A 19,064-nucleotide genomic window follows, 5' to 3' on the forward strand; every position below is an offset into this window, starting at 1 on the left:
TTGGAATTTTACTGGGAAAAAGTTCTCATTCTCCAATAATTATCCTCTTTTTTATTTCTCAATCTATATGCCTCCATCCTTAGGGAGTATACATTTTAAAGAAAGGCTCTGGGCTTAGGAATTATGTAATGTATTTCTCATGGCTGACTATGTGTTTCTGTTGATGGAATACAAGCTCCCCTGTGGCTGTGGCCATTTCAGCACAGCACAGGTCTAAAGTCTATATTCTGAAGGAGTAGATGGATCCTACGGATTCTGGATGCATCTGATTATAGTGATGTCTACTGTGAAGTAGTTATCCAATGTTGCCTATATTCTTCTGATCTTAGGTCAATGAATTACCAAATGCAAATGCAAAAAATTACCAAACATATCCCTGGCTCCTAGACGGCTAGAATCCTATCTTAGAAATTACAGCTGTACTTAAATCAACATATTATTTTTAATATGTTTCTCTGTCTGACTTTCAGCCCCTAGGATGGTTTTTAGGCTATAGCTCCATGTTCATCCATCTGTAGATTCTTTGTTTCACTTTGTATAATTGGTAGCAACAACATAGAATCTCAAATGCCTCCCCTGCTAAAACCACACCCATATCCATAGTTGAAGATCAACTCTAGTCAATGAATATTTAAAGAATACAGTCCCAACATCGCACTACCCGAGTAATAAACATTTTCTTTCATGGGGGAAACAATTGAATTTGGCTTAGACACCAACTTCTGTTATATAGTACTTTTGGGGTAGCTGATAAACACCAATTGTGATTCATTTACTAACTGTATTGATTTGTAGTAAGATAGAAAAAAAAGCAATAAATAGACATTATCAGCCCAGAAATCTAATCACCAATCACCTTTAGACAGCTGGAAACCTCTCATCTCAACGTTTGGTTCCTTAAGTGCTCAGAAAATTTTTTTAAAAAGATCATCATCTTCAGTAATTCACCAATCTTTCCCAATTAAAATATTTAATATAATAAATGTCAGTATTATTCAAAATAAGTTTTTGGCCAGCCACAGACAGGAAACAGCTACTCATCTATGCAAATTGTATTATGCAAATGAGTCCTTGGCTAGCCATAGACAGGAAACAGCTGCTGGTCTATGCAAATCAAAGCCGGAAGCTTACCTTAGTTCCTTGAAGGGGTCTGCTCTGACATTAGGTGTTTCTATGGATTTGGGGAAGACTGTGCCTTCAGCTCCTACAGAGAAAAAACAAAAGCAAACAGACATTGTAGAGTCACCCAGGACATCATCTGCACACTGATAAGAGCTGAGAGTGGGCATTTTGCCACTAGCTACAGGATTCCTCACAGGAGAGTGTTAAATTAGTTCCTACAAGCAACCCTCAAAAGAACCTGGGACAACTCTTCTCTTGTATCAGATTTCATACAGGAGGAAAATTCCATGTAGGTTTTTGGGGTGAGGGTGCAACAAACAAACAAACATTTTAATTAAAATATAATTACATTCCCTTTTCCATTCCTTTTTCTAGGCTCGTTTCATGAGCCCATGTCTACCTCAAATTCATAGCCTTTTTCTCTAAAAGAAAAAGATTTTTAAAAATATAACTTGAAACAGGAAATTTTAACTCTTGTCTTATAAATTAGCCACCTTATAAATTATTAATGGCCATCTGACTGGAAGTTTCGAAACGCAACAGCTGAGGCCCTCTTCCTACAATGGAGTACAGCTTCTGTAATACGGGGTTAGATGATAATGTTTGCCTAGTATCAAGCTAGTGTTTTGTGCCTTGTAAATAAAGTTCTGTATCATCATTTTGAAACGTTATTCAAATAGAACATTATGAGAGATCACTTGAGATACATATTTCTTTTTTATTATTGAATATTTTATGTGTTTACATTTCAAATTTCTATACTGAGTATAAGCATTGATCCCCAGCCCAGTTAAGACCTTCAGCTCTTATTAGAACTGTTAGCCTTTTATCTATACCACCTGTCAACATCAGCTGACCCTTTGTAGCTATAAGAAATTAGTAATTGTCTGATTTTTATTATCCCTAAGAGATTTCAAATCATTTAATCTGCAGTGTATTGGTGACAATTGACCTAGATATTAGATTCTCAATTAAGCATAGCTGGGCAGATCCTGTACTTTGAAGAGTTTAGGTGCTTCACATTTGGAGTATGTCTTTGATACGGTTAAGTAAAGTGGAATATCTTACACTTATGTGCAACTTTCTAGAACTTCCTTGCATGTTTATACTGCCTTGAATTCCTTCACTTGTAATTATTACTCTTAATTTCAATTTATTCTGGTATTGTGAAGTATATAGAAAAAATGATTTATTTACTTATATAACAATAGCAATAATATTCAATCTTATGACAGCAGCAATAGACCATTGCAAGGACAATCAGAAAATAATGCTTTGACTTAACATTACCTATAGGTATTAATGAAATAACTTGCTGATTAACAGACATTTAATCAAATAGATTTTATCATATGTACTTGCTCATATTCCCTACAGTAACCTCACTGAAGTGACACCATCAATGAGTAGAAACAAGTGTGGGCCATTGCAAATCTTTCTCAGCCTGAAGACCTTCTTGTGTGTTTGTCTCTGTATGTACATGTGTGCTCAGGAGTGCTTACCCGTGCATGCTCATGGAGAAACTAGAATCGACATTGGCTTTATTCCCCAGCTCTCACTGAACTTGGAGCATGTTCTAGTGGCTAGATTGGCTCCCTAGCAAGCCCCTAGGATCCATCTGTCTCTACTTCCCAATGCTGACATTACAGATGTATGCCACTTAATTTGCTTTTTCCATAAGTATCGGGGATCCAAATTCAGGTCCTCATGCTTGCATAACAATCACTTTACCCACTGAATATTTCTGCAGCACCAACATCCTTCTTACTTTTTAAAAATTCCATATCATTTCAAACACATTGAAATATACACATAATGAAATCTACCACTTGTTATGCAAATTATGGAAGAATGTTCAAAGTTGTGTTGTGCATAAATTACTAATTTTGCCCCTGAGATTTCCACATTCTGCTTTTGTCTAATTGTAGAATGGATTGGATTTTAGACTATCGTGCAGCTTTGGTTAAATTTGGACTAAATTTGGTTTTGAAGAGTGTATTAATTAATTTTTTCTTTACTGTGACCAAAGGTTTTGCTCACACAGTGCTGCTACCCAACATTCTGACACTTAGACATTATATAATCTGCACTTAATTTTGGCCATATTCATAGGTATCTGGGAGCACTTATGGTTCATGGGCCACAGACTGGATGTACTTTGTTTGTGGTTTGAGGCTGTGGTTCCCCACAGTGGAGAAGGCTTGAAGGAGGAGGTTGCTCAAATCTGGGAAGTTCAGGATGCAGAGGCAAAGGGATGCCAGCATTCGGGTAGCCTTTTTCTCTTTCCCTTTTTATTTCATCTGAGACCCTAAGCCCCAGGATGGTATGGCCCTCATTTTATTTCACAGTTAATACTTTCTTGAAAGTCCTCAGAGATTAATCCCATCCAATGCCTCTCTAATACTGAACAAAACTCATTTATGCAATTAAATTGAAAAAAAGAAATTTAAACATCATAGTGAGTATTCATTTCATATCCACAGCATTGCTGAAATCCTTGGGGAAGTATGTGGGGCTTGCAAACTATGAAATTGTCAAGAGTTAAATTACCCCCATCGAAGTCACATGGTAATATTGCTCAAGCTATCTGATGCCTTGGGCACATCCCTAACCATCTCCAGTACTAGAGAAACTACATCTTTAAACAAAGACTTCCTTTTGAAATTTAGAAACCTGTGGTTCTTAGCCTTAAAACTACAATTAAAAGGCACAGTGCTATATCTTAGTAAGGTAAAGAGCTAGTTGAGTTATACTTTTGGTATATTTAAGTTCTAGTTGGATCTCCTTTTCCTCTACTCAGAATTCAGTTAAAGCAAAAATAGCATTATCTCAGCTTTAGTTGTCTGGTTTATATATATGGCAACCGTTTCTGTCCATGAACAGCCTTCAGTGTATAAACTGTTACCCCAACCATGACTCTTGGTGTTTTGCCCACTGTCATATACATTCCGACCTTCATAATACATCTGACGCCTATGGTGACTGTGCACAACATGTACACACTGTAGACCAGAAGGTACATTACGTTAGATTAATTATTCGAACTTGAAGAATGGCATTTCCTTTCAATGACATAAATCTCTGATCATCTTCTTTATCCTAGTCAAACTCTGGCCGAGTCTCCTTCCTTACCCAAGGATGATAATCAAATACATCTGCTTCTTTAACCATACACTCGGCTTCACTCAGTTTAAGGTAGAGCTACTTATCTGGAGCTTATGAATTTTGGTTCTGTGATTTCTCTGAGCCAGCCTCTGAGCCAGCAGGAGGTGGGGTGAGGTAGGGAATAAGTGATCGTGATAAGGTCACTCACCACTTCACTCAATAGTGATATGTGGAAAGTAAGACAGCCGAGGTTGACTCCATGACAGGCTTCAAATTGGCAGTTTAGGAGAGTAGGCCTAAATCTCTATTTCCAAGAACTGGGCAAGTCCAGGCAAGTCCAGGCCTCAGTAGCTGCTCTGTATCTGCTCTGAGGCAAGGTTAATGGGTCAGCAGCAGTTTTCAGACTTCCTCAGCAACAATTTACAGTCCCCCCACCCTCTCCCCAGCAATGGTTCTAGAATGCTCCTAGAGATAGAGCCAAGATTTAGAGGTCACCTACCCCTCCCCAGGCCCCTAATGTGCTATAAATTGGGCCTATGAGCTCACTTTGGGGTCTCTCCATATTTGTAGATGGTAGACCCCAGCATGCTGGACTTGTGTTTGCATACTATTTGCGTCTGTGGTATTATTCTCCCGGCAAATCATGGACCCTTACAAAAGGACAGTCTCCTCTGAACACCAGAGGTCAGGGTCATGGTTTTCTCTGATCCAAATATACCTTTGCTGTTCCCTGACTAGGTGAATGTCTTTTTCTTTGCCATATCCCCATTGCTCAACATAACCAAAAGCAAAGAATAAGCACTCAACACGTATTTATAAAATGGCTACAATATATATTTGGCATCCAACATTTACTACTGAGTGCTTTTCTCTATTTTGAATATTCCATTCTACCTCTTCAACTTACGTGAAGGTCCATGTAAGTAGGTGTAGCTTCCTGGAGCTAGATTGCTCTGGTTTCTGATTGATGGCATGAGGAGGCTCATTTCCTGTCATAAAATTCCTTACATGATACTATCTATTTAAAATGAGTCTCCCAAATTACAATTCCAAATATTATTTTAATTTGGCTTATAAAAGAACAAACATTGTAATAGAGGAATATGGCAAAGGCTACATAAAAATACTTTTTTAAAGTCAAAGGTCATCAGGGGCTATAATCCCCTTCCATACCAAGGAAATGCTTATGTAAAGACTGTGGCTAAAATTTACATGGGTCTCATAACCACATCCGCAGTGAGTGCCCCTGAAGAGACTTTCATGAACATGTGACTATCAATTCGCCTTTAGCTCCAGGGCCCTAGCACCTTGCTTGGTCCACGCTAGGATATTATAGCTTAAATATTAAATCCTGCTCTCTGCACTGCTTATGTGTTGAATGCTTAGCCCTAGCTCTTGGTGGTATTTTGGGAGATCTTAGGAAGTTTAGGAAAGGCTCCACACTGAAGAAAGTAGAGGTGAAGACATGCTCTATGAAGCTATGTCCTGTCTTAACTTTCTGTTTTTGGTATCTCTGTGTCCTTCTGCTTCTTGCCTGCCATACGGTATACATCTCTCTACTCCCATCTCTGACTCCTTTGATGTTTTGCCTCACATATTCAAAGAAACATAGAGTCAAATGACCATGCACTGAACCTTCTGATTTTGTGAGCGGCAGTAAGTCCTGCCTCTTTTTTTTTTTAACTTTTATTTAAGATCTAAAAGTGCAATGTAACTGTCTTCAGACACACCAGACACATCAGATCCCATTACAGATGGTTGTCAGCCACCATGTGTTTGCTGGAGATTGAACTCAGGACCTCTGGAAGAGCAGTCAGTGCTCTTAACCACTGAGCCATCTCTCCAGCCCCAAGTCCTGTGTCTTTTTAAGTTGCTTTGAAAAGTGATGTGTAGCTGACTAGTTCACACAGGTGAATGTTGCACCTGCTGAAAAGCCAGGCAACAAAGAATAGAGTGGTGCCTCTGGGTAGGAAGGGGGACTTCCTGTGGGAAGGGAGGGAAAGGCAAGATGCCTTTGTCTCACCTCTCATCATCTAATCCAACAATCATTGAGTTCTGTGCTAGGATTGGGCCAATGGGGTCCTGTGTCCTACATACCAGAAGGCATATTTTTAGATATGAATTTCTAGAGAAAGGTACAAAAACTCATTTGAGGAACCTCGAACATGATTATAACTCCCATGATGTTCCGTTTTCTTCTTGGAAAGGAAAGATTATAGACTGGCAAAATGGCCTAGTGAGTGAATCACTTATCATGTGAGGTTGACCACTTGAGTTTATCTTGGAACTCACATTAGGGAAAAAGACTCTACTCATGGACAATATCTTCAGATCTCAACACATGTGTTGCCTTGTGTGCATGCCTTATGGTCAAGAGACTGAATATCTTATAGATGTGTAATCTTTACCTCAGGCACATGAAAATTATCCTACAGTCACAAAGCTTGTAGGTGGTGGGACTAGAAACAAGTTCAGCCTTGGTTTCACACCAAGTACTTTTCACATCAGTTCCTAGTGACATGTTTCAGCAAAGGCTCATGTGCTCAAGCAATGCTTGCCTTCAGGGCCCTAGTCACCTGTCTTCCAAGCCTATTCATACTTGCAGTGAGATGAGATATTGACACTTGTTTAAAAGACCTTTTATTTTTAAATCCTACTAGGTTTCTGATTTGTACATTTCCTTCTTCTACAGACAGCCATCCATTGAGATAAATCCACTGTGTTGTCCTCTACCCATACTTGGATAATATATTATTCTTGATTGTATTATTTCAAAAAGGCTCCCATTAAAATGATACCCACTGATTCTTTCTTTTGACACAATATAATTTACAGGCAATAAATGTTCATAAACAGCTTGACTGAAAAATCCATAAAACCATTTCAGCTTTATTTTAAGTTTCATTTAATGTCCCTCAAAAATGATTTCATCGATGTGTTTCCATTAGCTGGTTCTCTGCCCAATAACTTAATTCCCGGCAATCAATCAGGAACTTATAAAGCATGTGACAAGATCTATCTAAAGTATCTTGATTCACCATAAAGATCAGTGGCTCTTTCCCTACTAACTCAGGTTGGGGGTACACTTGTGAAACGTCTTGAGTGTACTCTGTTACCATAGAAACAGAGGCATAGCATCTCTGGAGAGGACACTCAAGTTCCAAGCTCAGGGTTACCTCGGTTTCCTTTTGAGGGGTCTTGAATGTCAGCATACCTGAGATCTAGACTTCTGTGTGCATGGTGTAAGGTGTAAGGAACAACATACAAGCTCTCTAGGCACTGATGCTCTCAACTGTAAAATGAGATAAGTGGTGCCTTCTAAATCCAAAGCTCTCTGAGGTCACCATCTGACATAAGCAGAATTTTATCCTTGCCCACCTCCTTTTCTTCCTGGAGGAACAAAGAACTTTAGAATATACAGTGGAAGAGGTTTTGCTGTGTTGTCATTTTCGTGATGTTAGTTATTGAATCTAGGGTCCTGCGTAGGGCAAGTAGCTGCTATATTAGCCTTAAACTGCACTTAACGGGAAGAATAAAACCAAGAGGGAACAAATCCTGTTAAGAGATGAACTAGCAGAAAGTAACATTTATTATTATAGAATGGAAATAATGGAACAAACATTATATCTAACTTTTTAAAGCCCTGAAAAGTGAATTTTGAGAAATTCAGAACTAAACATCAGGTCTTCTGTTTCCTGTTTCTCATACATCAAGAAACAAATCAACCCATCTTTCAAACATTCCCCCCATCATGCCTTTCCAGCTTGACTTCCTTTTACAATCCAATATAGGTATAAAAATATATTCTTATCCTAACAATAGAAAATGTGGTTGTTTTGAAGTTATATAAAGTAGGAATAGGTGGATTCTGTGCTGTGCAAGGTCACTTACAGTTCTGTTCAGGTAACTGACTAGATTACATATCCCATGATTCAGAAGAGAATGGTGTACAGCAAACCCACCGTTCCATTCGTTCAGCACATATTTCTTGAGTAGGCAGAGGTAGGTCTTTTGAAGCAGGGACACAGTCATACGTTGGTAGAATGGAACATCCTCCGCTATCATATTCTGACTAGTTGAAATAATTGGTATTTGAGAGAGCTCACCAAGAAGAATATATATGCGTAAAGGTGCTCGAGTCTTAAAAGGACACAAATCTTGGAAATTTTCCTAAAGTCACATCTAGCAGATAAGTTTCCTGAAGCACTGAAATTTTCCTGATACCTAAAAAGTCATTAAGAGTGAACATACCAAGACAGGGATGTAGAAAGACGATGTAGTTAGAGCACAATTAGCACGTCACAGCCATGATGGGGTAATGGAGAAATGGATAGGTTCCAGGGAGTGCAGTATTCTAGAGGGGATGTCAATTATTATCAAGACATATAGTTTGATCAAATTCAGATTATTAAAAGATTGTATGGTTACAGTTTATGGACGGAGTATTTACATGAAAGAAACCTTAATATGTTGAAGTCTTAACCCCATTGGGATGGTATTACAAGAGGGGACAGTAGGGAATATGCTGGAAGTATTTTGTCAGTTTGACACAAGCTACAGTTATTGTGGAAGAGGGATTCTCAGTTGAGAAAATGATCTAATGGTTAGGCCCGTGGGCAAGCCTGTGGTGTGTTTTCTCAATGGATAGTTGATATGGGAGGGCCATCTCACTATGGAGAGTGCCAGCCTTGGGTTGGTGATCCTGTGTACTAAAAGAAAGCAGGCTGAGCAAGCCATGAAAATCAAGTACTTCTCCATGGCCTCTGCATTAGTCCCTGCCCTGCTTGAGTTCCGGCCTTGACTAGATTCCATACGCCGTGATTCAGAAGAAGAGTAGAGCGGGCATGCAGCGAAACCCAATGTTCAGTGCATTCAGCAAGTATGTCTTAAATAGATGCGTACAAGTCTGAGAAACAGGAACACACAGTCACAGGCTTGTAGTCCATCGTACTCCATGAGCAATGGATTTACATGCCTGGAAGTATGAGATGAAAGGAATCCTTTTCTGCCCCAACTGCTTTTGGTCACTGTGTTTTATCAAAGCAACAGAAACCCTCGTTCAGGCAGGGGTATAACTAGGCTTTGAAGAGCTCATGAGTTTGGAACCCTGGTGATAGGATTGGTGCCCATATAAAAAGAACTTGTCAGATGTGTCCTCTTTCTGTCATGTGTCATGTGTCAATTATCCTAGGATGAGGCTGTTAAGAAAAGACAGACTAGGACTCATCCTGGCAGGAAGCTGGTCAAGTGAGACCATTCTGACATCAGAATCTAGACTTCCCTACAACCAGAATGGCAAGGAATACGTATGTGCTACAGAGCCAGTTCATGCTTTCTGATAGTAACGTTTAGATGCCATGTTACAGCATGAAGAAGATAATCACAGAAGCAAAGAAAGATGTGGAGAGGCCAGGGGAGAGATAGGAAGGCTGAGCTAGAGAACTCAACACGAGGAACAGGAGTAGATGGGCTGAGAAGACCCTTAGGAGTGGATCATTAGGATGGCGGTGGGGACTGGACAAGAGGACATGGAAGGGTGATCAAAGAGCTCTAGGAGAAATCTAGAATGCATGTTCAAGCAATGTCAACAAGTGTCCAAGGCCATCTGTGCCCACAGAAGTCATATACTCCTGAAACAATATACTCAAGTATTTGACTTACAAATTTCAGCTTTTAGTTTTCTTATGATGAAACAAGAAATATAAGAAAAATTAAATTAAACATCCTTTATGTATAAGTAATGTATTTGTTAATTACATAAAATAACAAATAACCAATTGAAAATGAATATCCCCTGTGTACAAATACTTTTCTGATTACCTTAAAATTCTAGATAAAAAGGTTTTTTATATAACTATTGTTGTTAGAATTCTTTCTAGAACACATCTGGTAGTTTTTATGTCAGTCTAGAATATTGGACATGAAAATGTTTTGATACTAGAATATAGTGTTCTTTTGATTTGAGACCCATTTTCATCCAAACAGGACAGAAACCAGCACAGAAATATATAAGTAGTTTGTCAGACAATAATCTCAGGAAATTCTTCAGAAGCAACTATTTTTTAAATTATTAATTTGTATGTATGTGTGCATGTGTGTGAGAGTGTGTGTGTGTGTGTGTGTGTGTGTGTGAGAGAGAGAGAGAGAGAGAGAGAGAGAGAGAGAGAGAGAGAAAGAGAGCGCGCAAATCTGTATGAATGCATACATGTGTCTGCATATATAGAGGCCAGCAATCAACTTCTGTTATTCATAAGCTGCACACCTTGGTTTTTCTTTCTTTTTTTTTTTTTTTTTTTTTGTAGTAAGGGGCTCTCAGTAGGACCTAAGACTTGTTGTTTAGGCTGGAATGGCTAGAAAATTGCAGAGATCCATCTATTTCTGCCTCCCTAATAGCTGAGATTATAAACTACTTCCATCACACATACCCAGCTTTTTATGTGGGGGCTGGGGACAAGAAAACTCCTGTCCCCACAGCTCTGCAGCAAGCCTGGCTAATGCAGCCCTCTTCCCAACTTCTCTGTTTAATTATTAGAATGAACTTTTGGCTCTCTCCTGAGAGCAACATACTGTTACATTTTCTCAAGGAAAGGCTGGGTTATATTTAGTCAGGGTTGTGAAATGAACTGAGAATTGGAAAGTGTGCCGAATTCCCTCAACTTTTGGAATTGTGCACAGTGAGCCCAGAGGCCACTTCGTCTCAAGGCCTTTGCAGACATGAGGGATAAGCGGATGCTAGAGAGCAAGTGTTCATGGAAAAAGTCATGTGGGCCACTTTCCTCACAGCATGTCTTCCCTGGTGGCATTTACTAAGCTGCTAATACAAAACATCTGTAATTGTTGTGAGCAGTTTCTAGGTTACACAGGAAATATTTTCTGTTTCTGGTATTAGGTTTCATTCTCCTAACCTAAAAAGAATAGGTAATGAGTCCATCCCACCAGCATTTGCAGTAGTACTCTCCCATGTATGGTATGTAGAGAAACTGGAGTCAGATGTTTCTTTTTATGGAACTACAAGTTAATAAAATTCAAAATGGTCATAAAATTTGTGCTGGCAAAAAATTGACATGAGAAAGAGCCTGGTACTGAGTCTGATTATCTCAGTTGGATGTCTGGTGCCCATGTAGTGAAAGGACAGAATCGGTCCTTGAAAGTTGTCCACTGCCCTCCATTCATGTGTTGTGGCATGTATGTGGGTTATACATATGAATAAATAAATGTAAAAAGACCAAATATAAAATTTTAATAAAATTTATAGTTATTTTAAGTGTTGCAAGACATTGATATCTATCATGGTGAGTGTATGGCAATTTTCAGTGACAAAGTGTGATTGTTACCTTTCCAGGGTCTCATTACAGCTATATAGTTATTTACATAGTTATAAAAGAAAAAAAATTCATTCCTTCAGTGAAATTACTATAAATCATGCATATTCAATTACTATACTATAGTCTACAAATTGACAAACTGACAAATACTGATTCTTACAGGGTATAACAGTTGATATAGATTGTCTGTCTGATAAGATGTACAGTTGTCCTGGAAACAAATCTCTGGCCATGCCTGGGCGGGATGATCTCAGTCAGGTGAACTGAGATCGGAAGATGGCGCCTATCCATGGGCTCGGGTCCTGGGCTGCCTTTACAACAAGAAAGCAAGCTGCCCAGGAGAAAGGGTAGGTTTCTGTTTCCTGACCACAGATGCAACGTGACCAAGCTGGTTTCCTGCTTCCACGGACATGTGCTCTCCGTTATGGTGGATGCTGTCATCTCAAACTGTAACCTAGCCTTAACCCTTCTGGTTTTATATCATCACTTCTGTGGGTTATTTTATTACCACAATAATAAATGTAACAAATACAGAGGGCAAAGGAATCTTCATGCACAGGCAGGCATGTATTTGTATGTGTATATGTGTGTTTTATATATGTGTATATGTGTATTTATGCATGTATGTGTATATATGAGGCATGTTTAAATGTATATATGCTATTTTCTATGGCATAAAGCAAAATGCATTATGATACATTGATGCTTTGCTATATTTGGCTATTACATCAAAATGTTCAATAGATGATGGATATGTTTTATTCATTGGGTTAGAAGATAATAAGAACAAGAAAAGAAGATAAGGCCTGCGAGATAACAGAGCTTCATTAACTGCTTTGAGTATTAGTGGCAGAGAATAATGCAATGAGTTCTATTTTAAGTGCTCTGGCGGTTTCAGTGAACCCATCGTACCACTGAAATACACATCGTGCGCATTTGTGTGGAGTGAGAAACTGCAAGGCGATTTAAGGTTTACATACAGAAACATCTAGGGAAGCTATGGAGAGATACACAGTTTAGCTAAACAAACTCTACTAGAGAAATGAATCGATTCAGACTCATGCTTGCTGTATCATTATGCCCAAATTGGAAAAAGAAAAGAAAGTAAGAAAAAAAGGATCATCTAAGTGCAAGCAATCTTATTTCAGTTCCTTATGCTTCCATTATATTTTTATACTAGCTAACACCATACAAATACTTTCAGCCCATTTGTTGTATTTAAGATATAGTGTAGGGTGTCCTCTGAGTCAAGAGGACATATGAGTAGCAGAGCTTCTCTAACAAGGAGAGGGTGGAACTGCGTGACTGCTGTAGCAGAGAACAACACTCATGCTGCCAGTTAGCATGCTGTGTGCTGCATGAAAGTGACCTTGTATAAGCACTGCCCTCCTGGCCTGTGTGTGACAGGTGGCTAGAGCCAGGGGAAGTGGGGTGGGGGAGCGGAACAAAGGAAAGCATGCTAACAGATTCAGAAGACCATTGCTGTGACCTGCCCTCCCACAAGGGACTGAAGGGCAGGTGGACCGCACAATGGAAATCTCCACTCTCAAGAGTCTCTCACTGTGAGGGCAATCAACACCAAGAGAGTCACTGGAGGCTGAGAGACCTGGGGAGACAACGCAGACCTGGTTTCTAATGGTTTTCTTGCCACTGAAAAAGTAGCCAAGCAGGTGGGTGGCCATGCCTTCCTACAGAGAAGGAAATTGAAGTATTAATTGAGAACCGAGGAGAAACACAGCCTACAATGTAATTGAAGAAAGTTAAGAAAATCATTTATTGGAGATGAGACGATGACTTGAAAAGTGAAAAATAGCAAATTGAAATCTTAACACAGGTGATGGAGCATTTGCAGAACTAAGGAGAGCACTTGAATGATTTCATTTCCGGAGATAATCTTGGTGGGAAAGGAAGTCTTAAGGTGGGCGCTCTTCACAGGTGGCTTAAAGGTGACTGATTTTGATCTTATACATTGACTTTATTCTCAGGAATATTCATATTATGGAAACAACCTTTCCCCCATTTCCCTTTCAACAAAAAACATCCCAGTAATATTAATGAGACTAATTCCTCCAGCTAAATCACCGCCTTTTCCTACCCTCTTCAAATTAGGAGAGACCGTGCCTATTGCAACCTAATGAGAGGTTGGGGACTCTTCTGGAGAGGGGCAGAGGGGAGTTTTACTGCATACAGATGGGTCACAATAAAGGTGGCTACATTCACTCTTGTTTCTTATTCATTTACATGGTGCATATGTGAAATTTTAAGGGTAATCTTCCTAATCTTGGAGGCCTTCAGACACCTAGTGTTACTGTAAAGCCACCAGCAACTGTCTACTGTCAGACTGGCTCAGCCACTAGGACTAATTTGTTTGAGCCACATTAAGAGAAATTTCATGACCCACCATTGTCTAAAATTCAATACCAGTACATGTTCCATCAACAGAGAGAAGTAAATGGAACCTTCCAGTGGGTCATAGCCTTTAAATTTTTTTCACAATAAGCCAAATGAACTAATGATGAAAATCATTCTTTCTCTATCTTTATACATGAATAGAAGCAACTTTATACTGATTTCTGAGAAAGTTTTTCCCAATTATTCTTTAAAATATTTAAGGCTATGTGTGTTCATGTGTCTGTCTGTGTGTGTTTCTGCGTGTATATGTGTGTCTGTGTGTCTGTGTGTATACAAGCATATATGTGCAGGTGCCTATGGAGTCCAGAGGTATCTGATTCTCCTGGAGTTGAACTTACAGACTATCTGACATTGGGGTCCTCTGCATCTTTTTCCAATTTGGGCATAATGATATAGCAAGCATGAGTCTGAATTGATTCATTTCTCTAGTAGAGTTTGTTTAGCTAAACTGTGTATCTCTCCATAGCTTCCCTGGATGTTTCTGTAAATGTTCTTAATGCTTGCACTATCCCTTGGTTTTCCCACCATTTTGCTCTTGTGTGTAGCACTTTGAGCCAGAGAGTATTTTTCTTTCCTTTCGTAGTAAAACAAATTATTTAAGATCTACCAAACATCACCATAATAAAGGAGTCTTCCCCAGCTCTTCATCAGTTCTCACTAACTTCCTTCTGCACTCCCATGATGCTTCACATGTGCCCTACACGAGCCCTCAATTGCATTTTGCTTTGTGTGACATGGCCTTCACTACAATGGATGCTGCCTCAGTCTAAAGGCCATGCTGACAACTCTGTTCTCATCCAGACAAGTTAAAACCAAGCTGAGTACTGGGAACTCAATTTGACTTAAGCAGGAAAAGCTTCAAGTTGAAATAACAACAAAAAGCTGCTGGGGAAGACACAAGAGCCAGTCGATACCAGCTATTCCATTCTGATATCTCCCAGTTTACGCTCTAGAGAGCAGCGATTTAGTCTGCAGAGATATGTTCTCAGGAGAGCAATCTTCTCAGGGCTTTCCCCTGGCCTCATATCCTACCTTGAACTTCCTCTGACTCAGTGTAACCAAGTCAACAACGTAAAGTCCAACCATAATGTGACCAGTGAGCTTAGCTCATCTCTACGAGCAATAGGTTTAAAATATTGGGTTATCCATGGTAACTTTATATTTTTTATTCCTTTTTACATCAAGCAGGTACCACACCTTCCCCCAAATCCTTGATGATTGTTTCCTTAAAGGAGGGAACATTTCCATAGGGTACACTTCTGCAGACCTGGGATATACCTAGAGTTGTATATCTATTGCCAGAAGTAGAAGGTCACAGGATTTTAATGTCTATCACAATTTCTTCTTTTTCTTTCTTTCATCCTGGGAACAGCTCTCAGCTCTTACTGTTCCTTTAGTGATTTGCCTTTTCTGGAGTGCTTTGTAAATGGAATGATATGGGAATCTGACTTTTCTTTTTCTCACTTAACAAAAAGGCACTTGAGGTGAGTTTCATTATAGAAGTTTTTACTGGCTTAAAAGCAAATGCTGCTTTCAAGCGTCAGCTCCTGCCACCTTTATAAAAGCTTAACCTTTGTTGGGATACATTGGTCCTAGAGAAAGGGGCAGGACTTGGCAGGAACCCAAAGAGGGGTTAGATTGACAAATTTAACAGATCTCAGACTAGACTTTCTGTGTCACCATTCGGAAGGTGGTAGCCTCTCAGAGGGGACAGCTATGATGTGCCTCTAGGAGGCTGGGTATGTGCCACAAGGACTCTGCAGTTTCAGAAAAGGTCCCTAGTTCCTTTCTATTCCATGAGAGAGAGATTTGACATAAATTTTATTTATGTATTCTGTGAGATTTTGTATATATAATACATTTTTTTACCATATCTACACCTTACCACCTTACACCTTTCCAGATCCTCCCCAAATCCCATTCCAAAATTCATGTTTTATTTTCTTTATAACCCACTAACTCCAGTTAGAGATGCCTGTATGCACATGAGTGTGGGGCCATCTACTGGAATGTGGGTAATTTACCAGAGAAGCCATATCCCTAAGGAAAACAGACTCTTCCCCAACAGGCTTGAACTGCCAATAGAAGAGAAAGCTTTTAAATAATCAGAAAAGCCAAGAACTTGGAGATATCAGAGGTAATCATAATGGGTCAATGATCCATTGGAATGATATCACTATGACGGTAATGAGACATCCTTCTGGGCCAATGTAAGAGTTTAAGACAGACGGAGACAATGAAAGTCAAGTGGTCACTGACATCTCATGAGCACTTCTTGCTGGAAGGATATTTTTTAAATATGTTACCGATTGATTCGTCTAATTCACACTGTGTCTCTATGAGGTGAGTGACATCATGTGCCTGCTTCCAGATGGGGCACAGGAGGTTCCAGAGGCTATCGTGAGAGCTAGTGTCTGAACACTAGTGACTCAAGCTGGCAAAGTATTCTAATGACTCCCTGCTCATATGCCACCTTTCCACTTGTATTGAAAATTACGATTCAGACTCTCAGAACCAGGCTCCAGGCGAAGAACAGCACAGAGTCATAGTCTTAGTCTGTGCACATCCTTCTCTGCACCTCTGGTTCCCTTTAACCAAACAGATAAAAGCTTAAGCACAGAACCTGGCCACAAAAGGTATTATCCATAGTTAATAGACAGCAACGATCAATACCTACTGAGGATCTTCTATGTGCCTACACAGAAATCATCTCTTCCTCTTCAGGACCAGGCTGGGATGAGATGCCAGACGAACTTGTTCAGAGATCATATTTCCAGCCTCCTCACATATATTTTTGGTAGGAGTTGTATTAAGAAGTATATGAGGTGACATCCCAGTGGGAGAATGTGAACAAGCAAAGCAGAGAAAAAAAGTGGTCACCTGGCCTCTGGGGAATGAAGGGAACACATGCACTCTGGCAACTTTTCTGCTACATGTCTCATAATGCTTGACTACACATAGCAAGTTGCTCACAACGTACATTTTCACAGCCTTTTTTCATGGCCTAAGTAGACTGGGATGTTCCCCATAAAACTGTACACATCCTTAGATATCTCCTAAACGTGTCTCCATAGCCGTCCCCCACCCCCACATCTCAGGCAAGTTCTGAGTATCTACTTGCTATGGAAACCAGACTGGCATCAACTGTGTGGGGTACTTGTAGCTGCTGGTATTACAAACGCTAAATGTGTCCTCCAAAAATCTGTTTGCACAAGAGGGTCTCCACATAGCTGCATATAGTCGGTTCTGATTGGTTAATAATGACTAACAGCAGCCAATAGCTGGAGAGGACAGACGGAGGTGGGATTTTAGGATTTCCAATGCTTGGGATCAGGAGGAGAGGAAGGTGTGATTCGCCATGCTTTAGGAGAGTGTAGATAGAGGGAAGCCAGGGGCCAAGATGGGGTAGGGAAGCAAAGAGAGCACTTTGGTCTCTGGACTGAAAAAGCACAGCCCAGAGGGCACCACAAATGAGTCTGGAGCAGCCAAGATGGAAATGGAATTAGTAAGTAGTAATTCAGAATTATTCGTGGGAGGTAGCTTCTAGCAGCATTTAGGCTAAGCAGTTGAATTAGTAAGTAGCGATTCAGAATTATTGGTGGGAGGTTGATTCTAGCAACATTTAGGCTAGGCAGTTGCCCAACTATTGTGCTGCTTAAGGCTTATTAAAATGTAAACGCTGTGTCTTTTATTTGAGAACCTGGACCACTGAAGAAGGTAGTAATCCATGCTGGGATTTATTTATTAAATAATACAATAGGTACCCTTATAGCTCTGTGGTGATAGGCCTATAAACGATCTACCCTGCTTGGCTCCATGAGCATTTTGTTGATCCCACTGCCATATCTACACTACAGCAGCCGGAGGGACTTGCATTAGAGCAGCTTTAATGGAGTTTGTCCTCTTTGAAGAGAAACCATCACCCATTAGGCAGTTCTTCAGTGGATCTAAAGCTTGGGGACATGTGAGACATCCTTTATAGTATTTTTCTTCTTTACACCCAACCCATGGGAACTGTAGTAATCTTGCATTTACATCCCTCTGTGCTTCTCCTGTCTCAGACAGTCACCAAGCAAATCCTCGTGACCAACCAGATAAAGAATGTAGCTGTAGAGATAGATAGAACAGTTTAAAAACTAAAATTCCATTTGTGTTGTTCATCAGGGTGGAATCTTCTATACTCAGAACCAGACACAGTCTAGAGACTGTCCAGAGCCTTTAATTAAGATGTCAAATGCATATATGGGTGGAGTCAGAGAAGAAGGGGTAGAGACACATCAATGCCTGCTTGTTCAACGCTCTTTATCTGCACTTGAACAATTATTTGCTTTCAAAAGAAAAAGAATAAAAGTTAATAATTACAGGTCTTCCTTTCCTCTCTCCCAAAATACAGAAGAATATGGGCTTTGGGCCAATACGCATGTCTGAGTCTTTGGAAAAAGTGAATGGCCCAAGGACCTGTTACCCAGACAAGCTGAATGGTGCTTCTCAAGGATTGGGTGTCACTGTGGCTAAAGGAGATTCCACTTTTCCCTCAGAGATGATGTCCACGAAGCAACTACTTGAAAGGAAGCAGTGCAGGGTGAGGAGGGAGTTAAGAGCATCCCAGCTGACCATGTCTGGATACCTCAGTTCCATAGTTAGCAAGTTTCCATCATGTGTACCCCGACCCTATTAATTTTGCTCTCTTAGGCATATCCAGAAGAAATTCTTATTTACATCTATGGTGAGAGAATCCATGACTTGACTGTCTATCCCTGACACTCCACTAAAGCTGGGAGAATGCTTCTTTAGACCTTGTAAAAGGTATTTGATTATATTTTTAATTTTACTTTATTTTATGTGCATGATCTTATAAAAGGTATTTGATTATATTTTTAATTTTACTTTATTTATTTTATGTGCATGATGTTTTGACATATGTATGTTTATACCCTACATGTATACAGTGCCCAAGAAAGCCAGAAGGGGGTATAGCCAGAATAGGGTGTCAGAAATCCCTGAATTGGGAGTCATAGACAGTTGTGAACCACCATGTTGGTGCTGATAATCAATCCCACAGTAAGCAGTGTCTTTACAACTGAGCCATCTTGTTAGTCA

At 39.8% G+C, this 19,064-nt stretch overlaps 1 protein-coding gene across 2 annotated transcripts in view; it reads right to left on the reverse strand.

Annotated features, from left to right (window-relative positions):
- Positions 1–19,064, reverse strand: part of Sgcd (sarcoglycan delta) — a 911,604-nt gene that overhangs the window by 95,073 nt on the left and 797,467 nt on the right. For both annotated transcript variants that reach the window (XM_032911912.1, XM_032911913.1), the window contains one exon: positions 1,132–1,204. In XM_032911912.1, coding sequence (XP_032767803.1) covers positions 1,132–1,204 — 73 coding nt within the window. The remainder of the gene's footprint in view (positions 1–1,131; positions 1,205–19,064) is intronic.

Source organism: Rattus rattus, chromosome 9 (genome assembly GCF_011064425.1).
Source record: "Rattus rattus isolate New Zealand chromosome 9, Rrattus_CSIRO_v1, whole genome shotgun sequence".
In the NCBI taxonomy this organism is placed as follows: domain Eukaryota; kingdom Metazoa; phylum Chordata; class Mammalia; order Rodentia; family Muridae; genus Rattus; species Rattus rattus.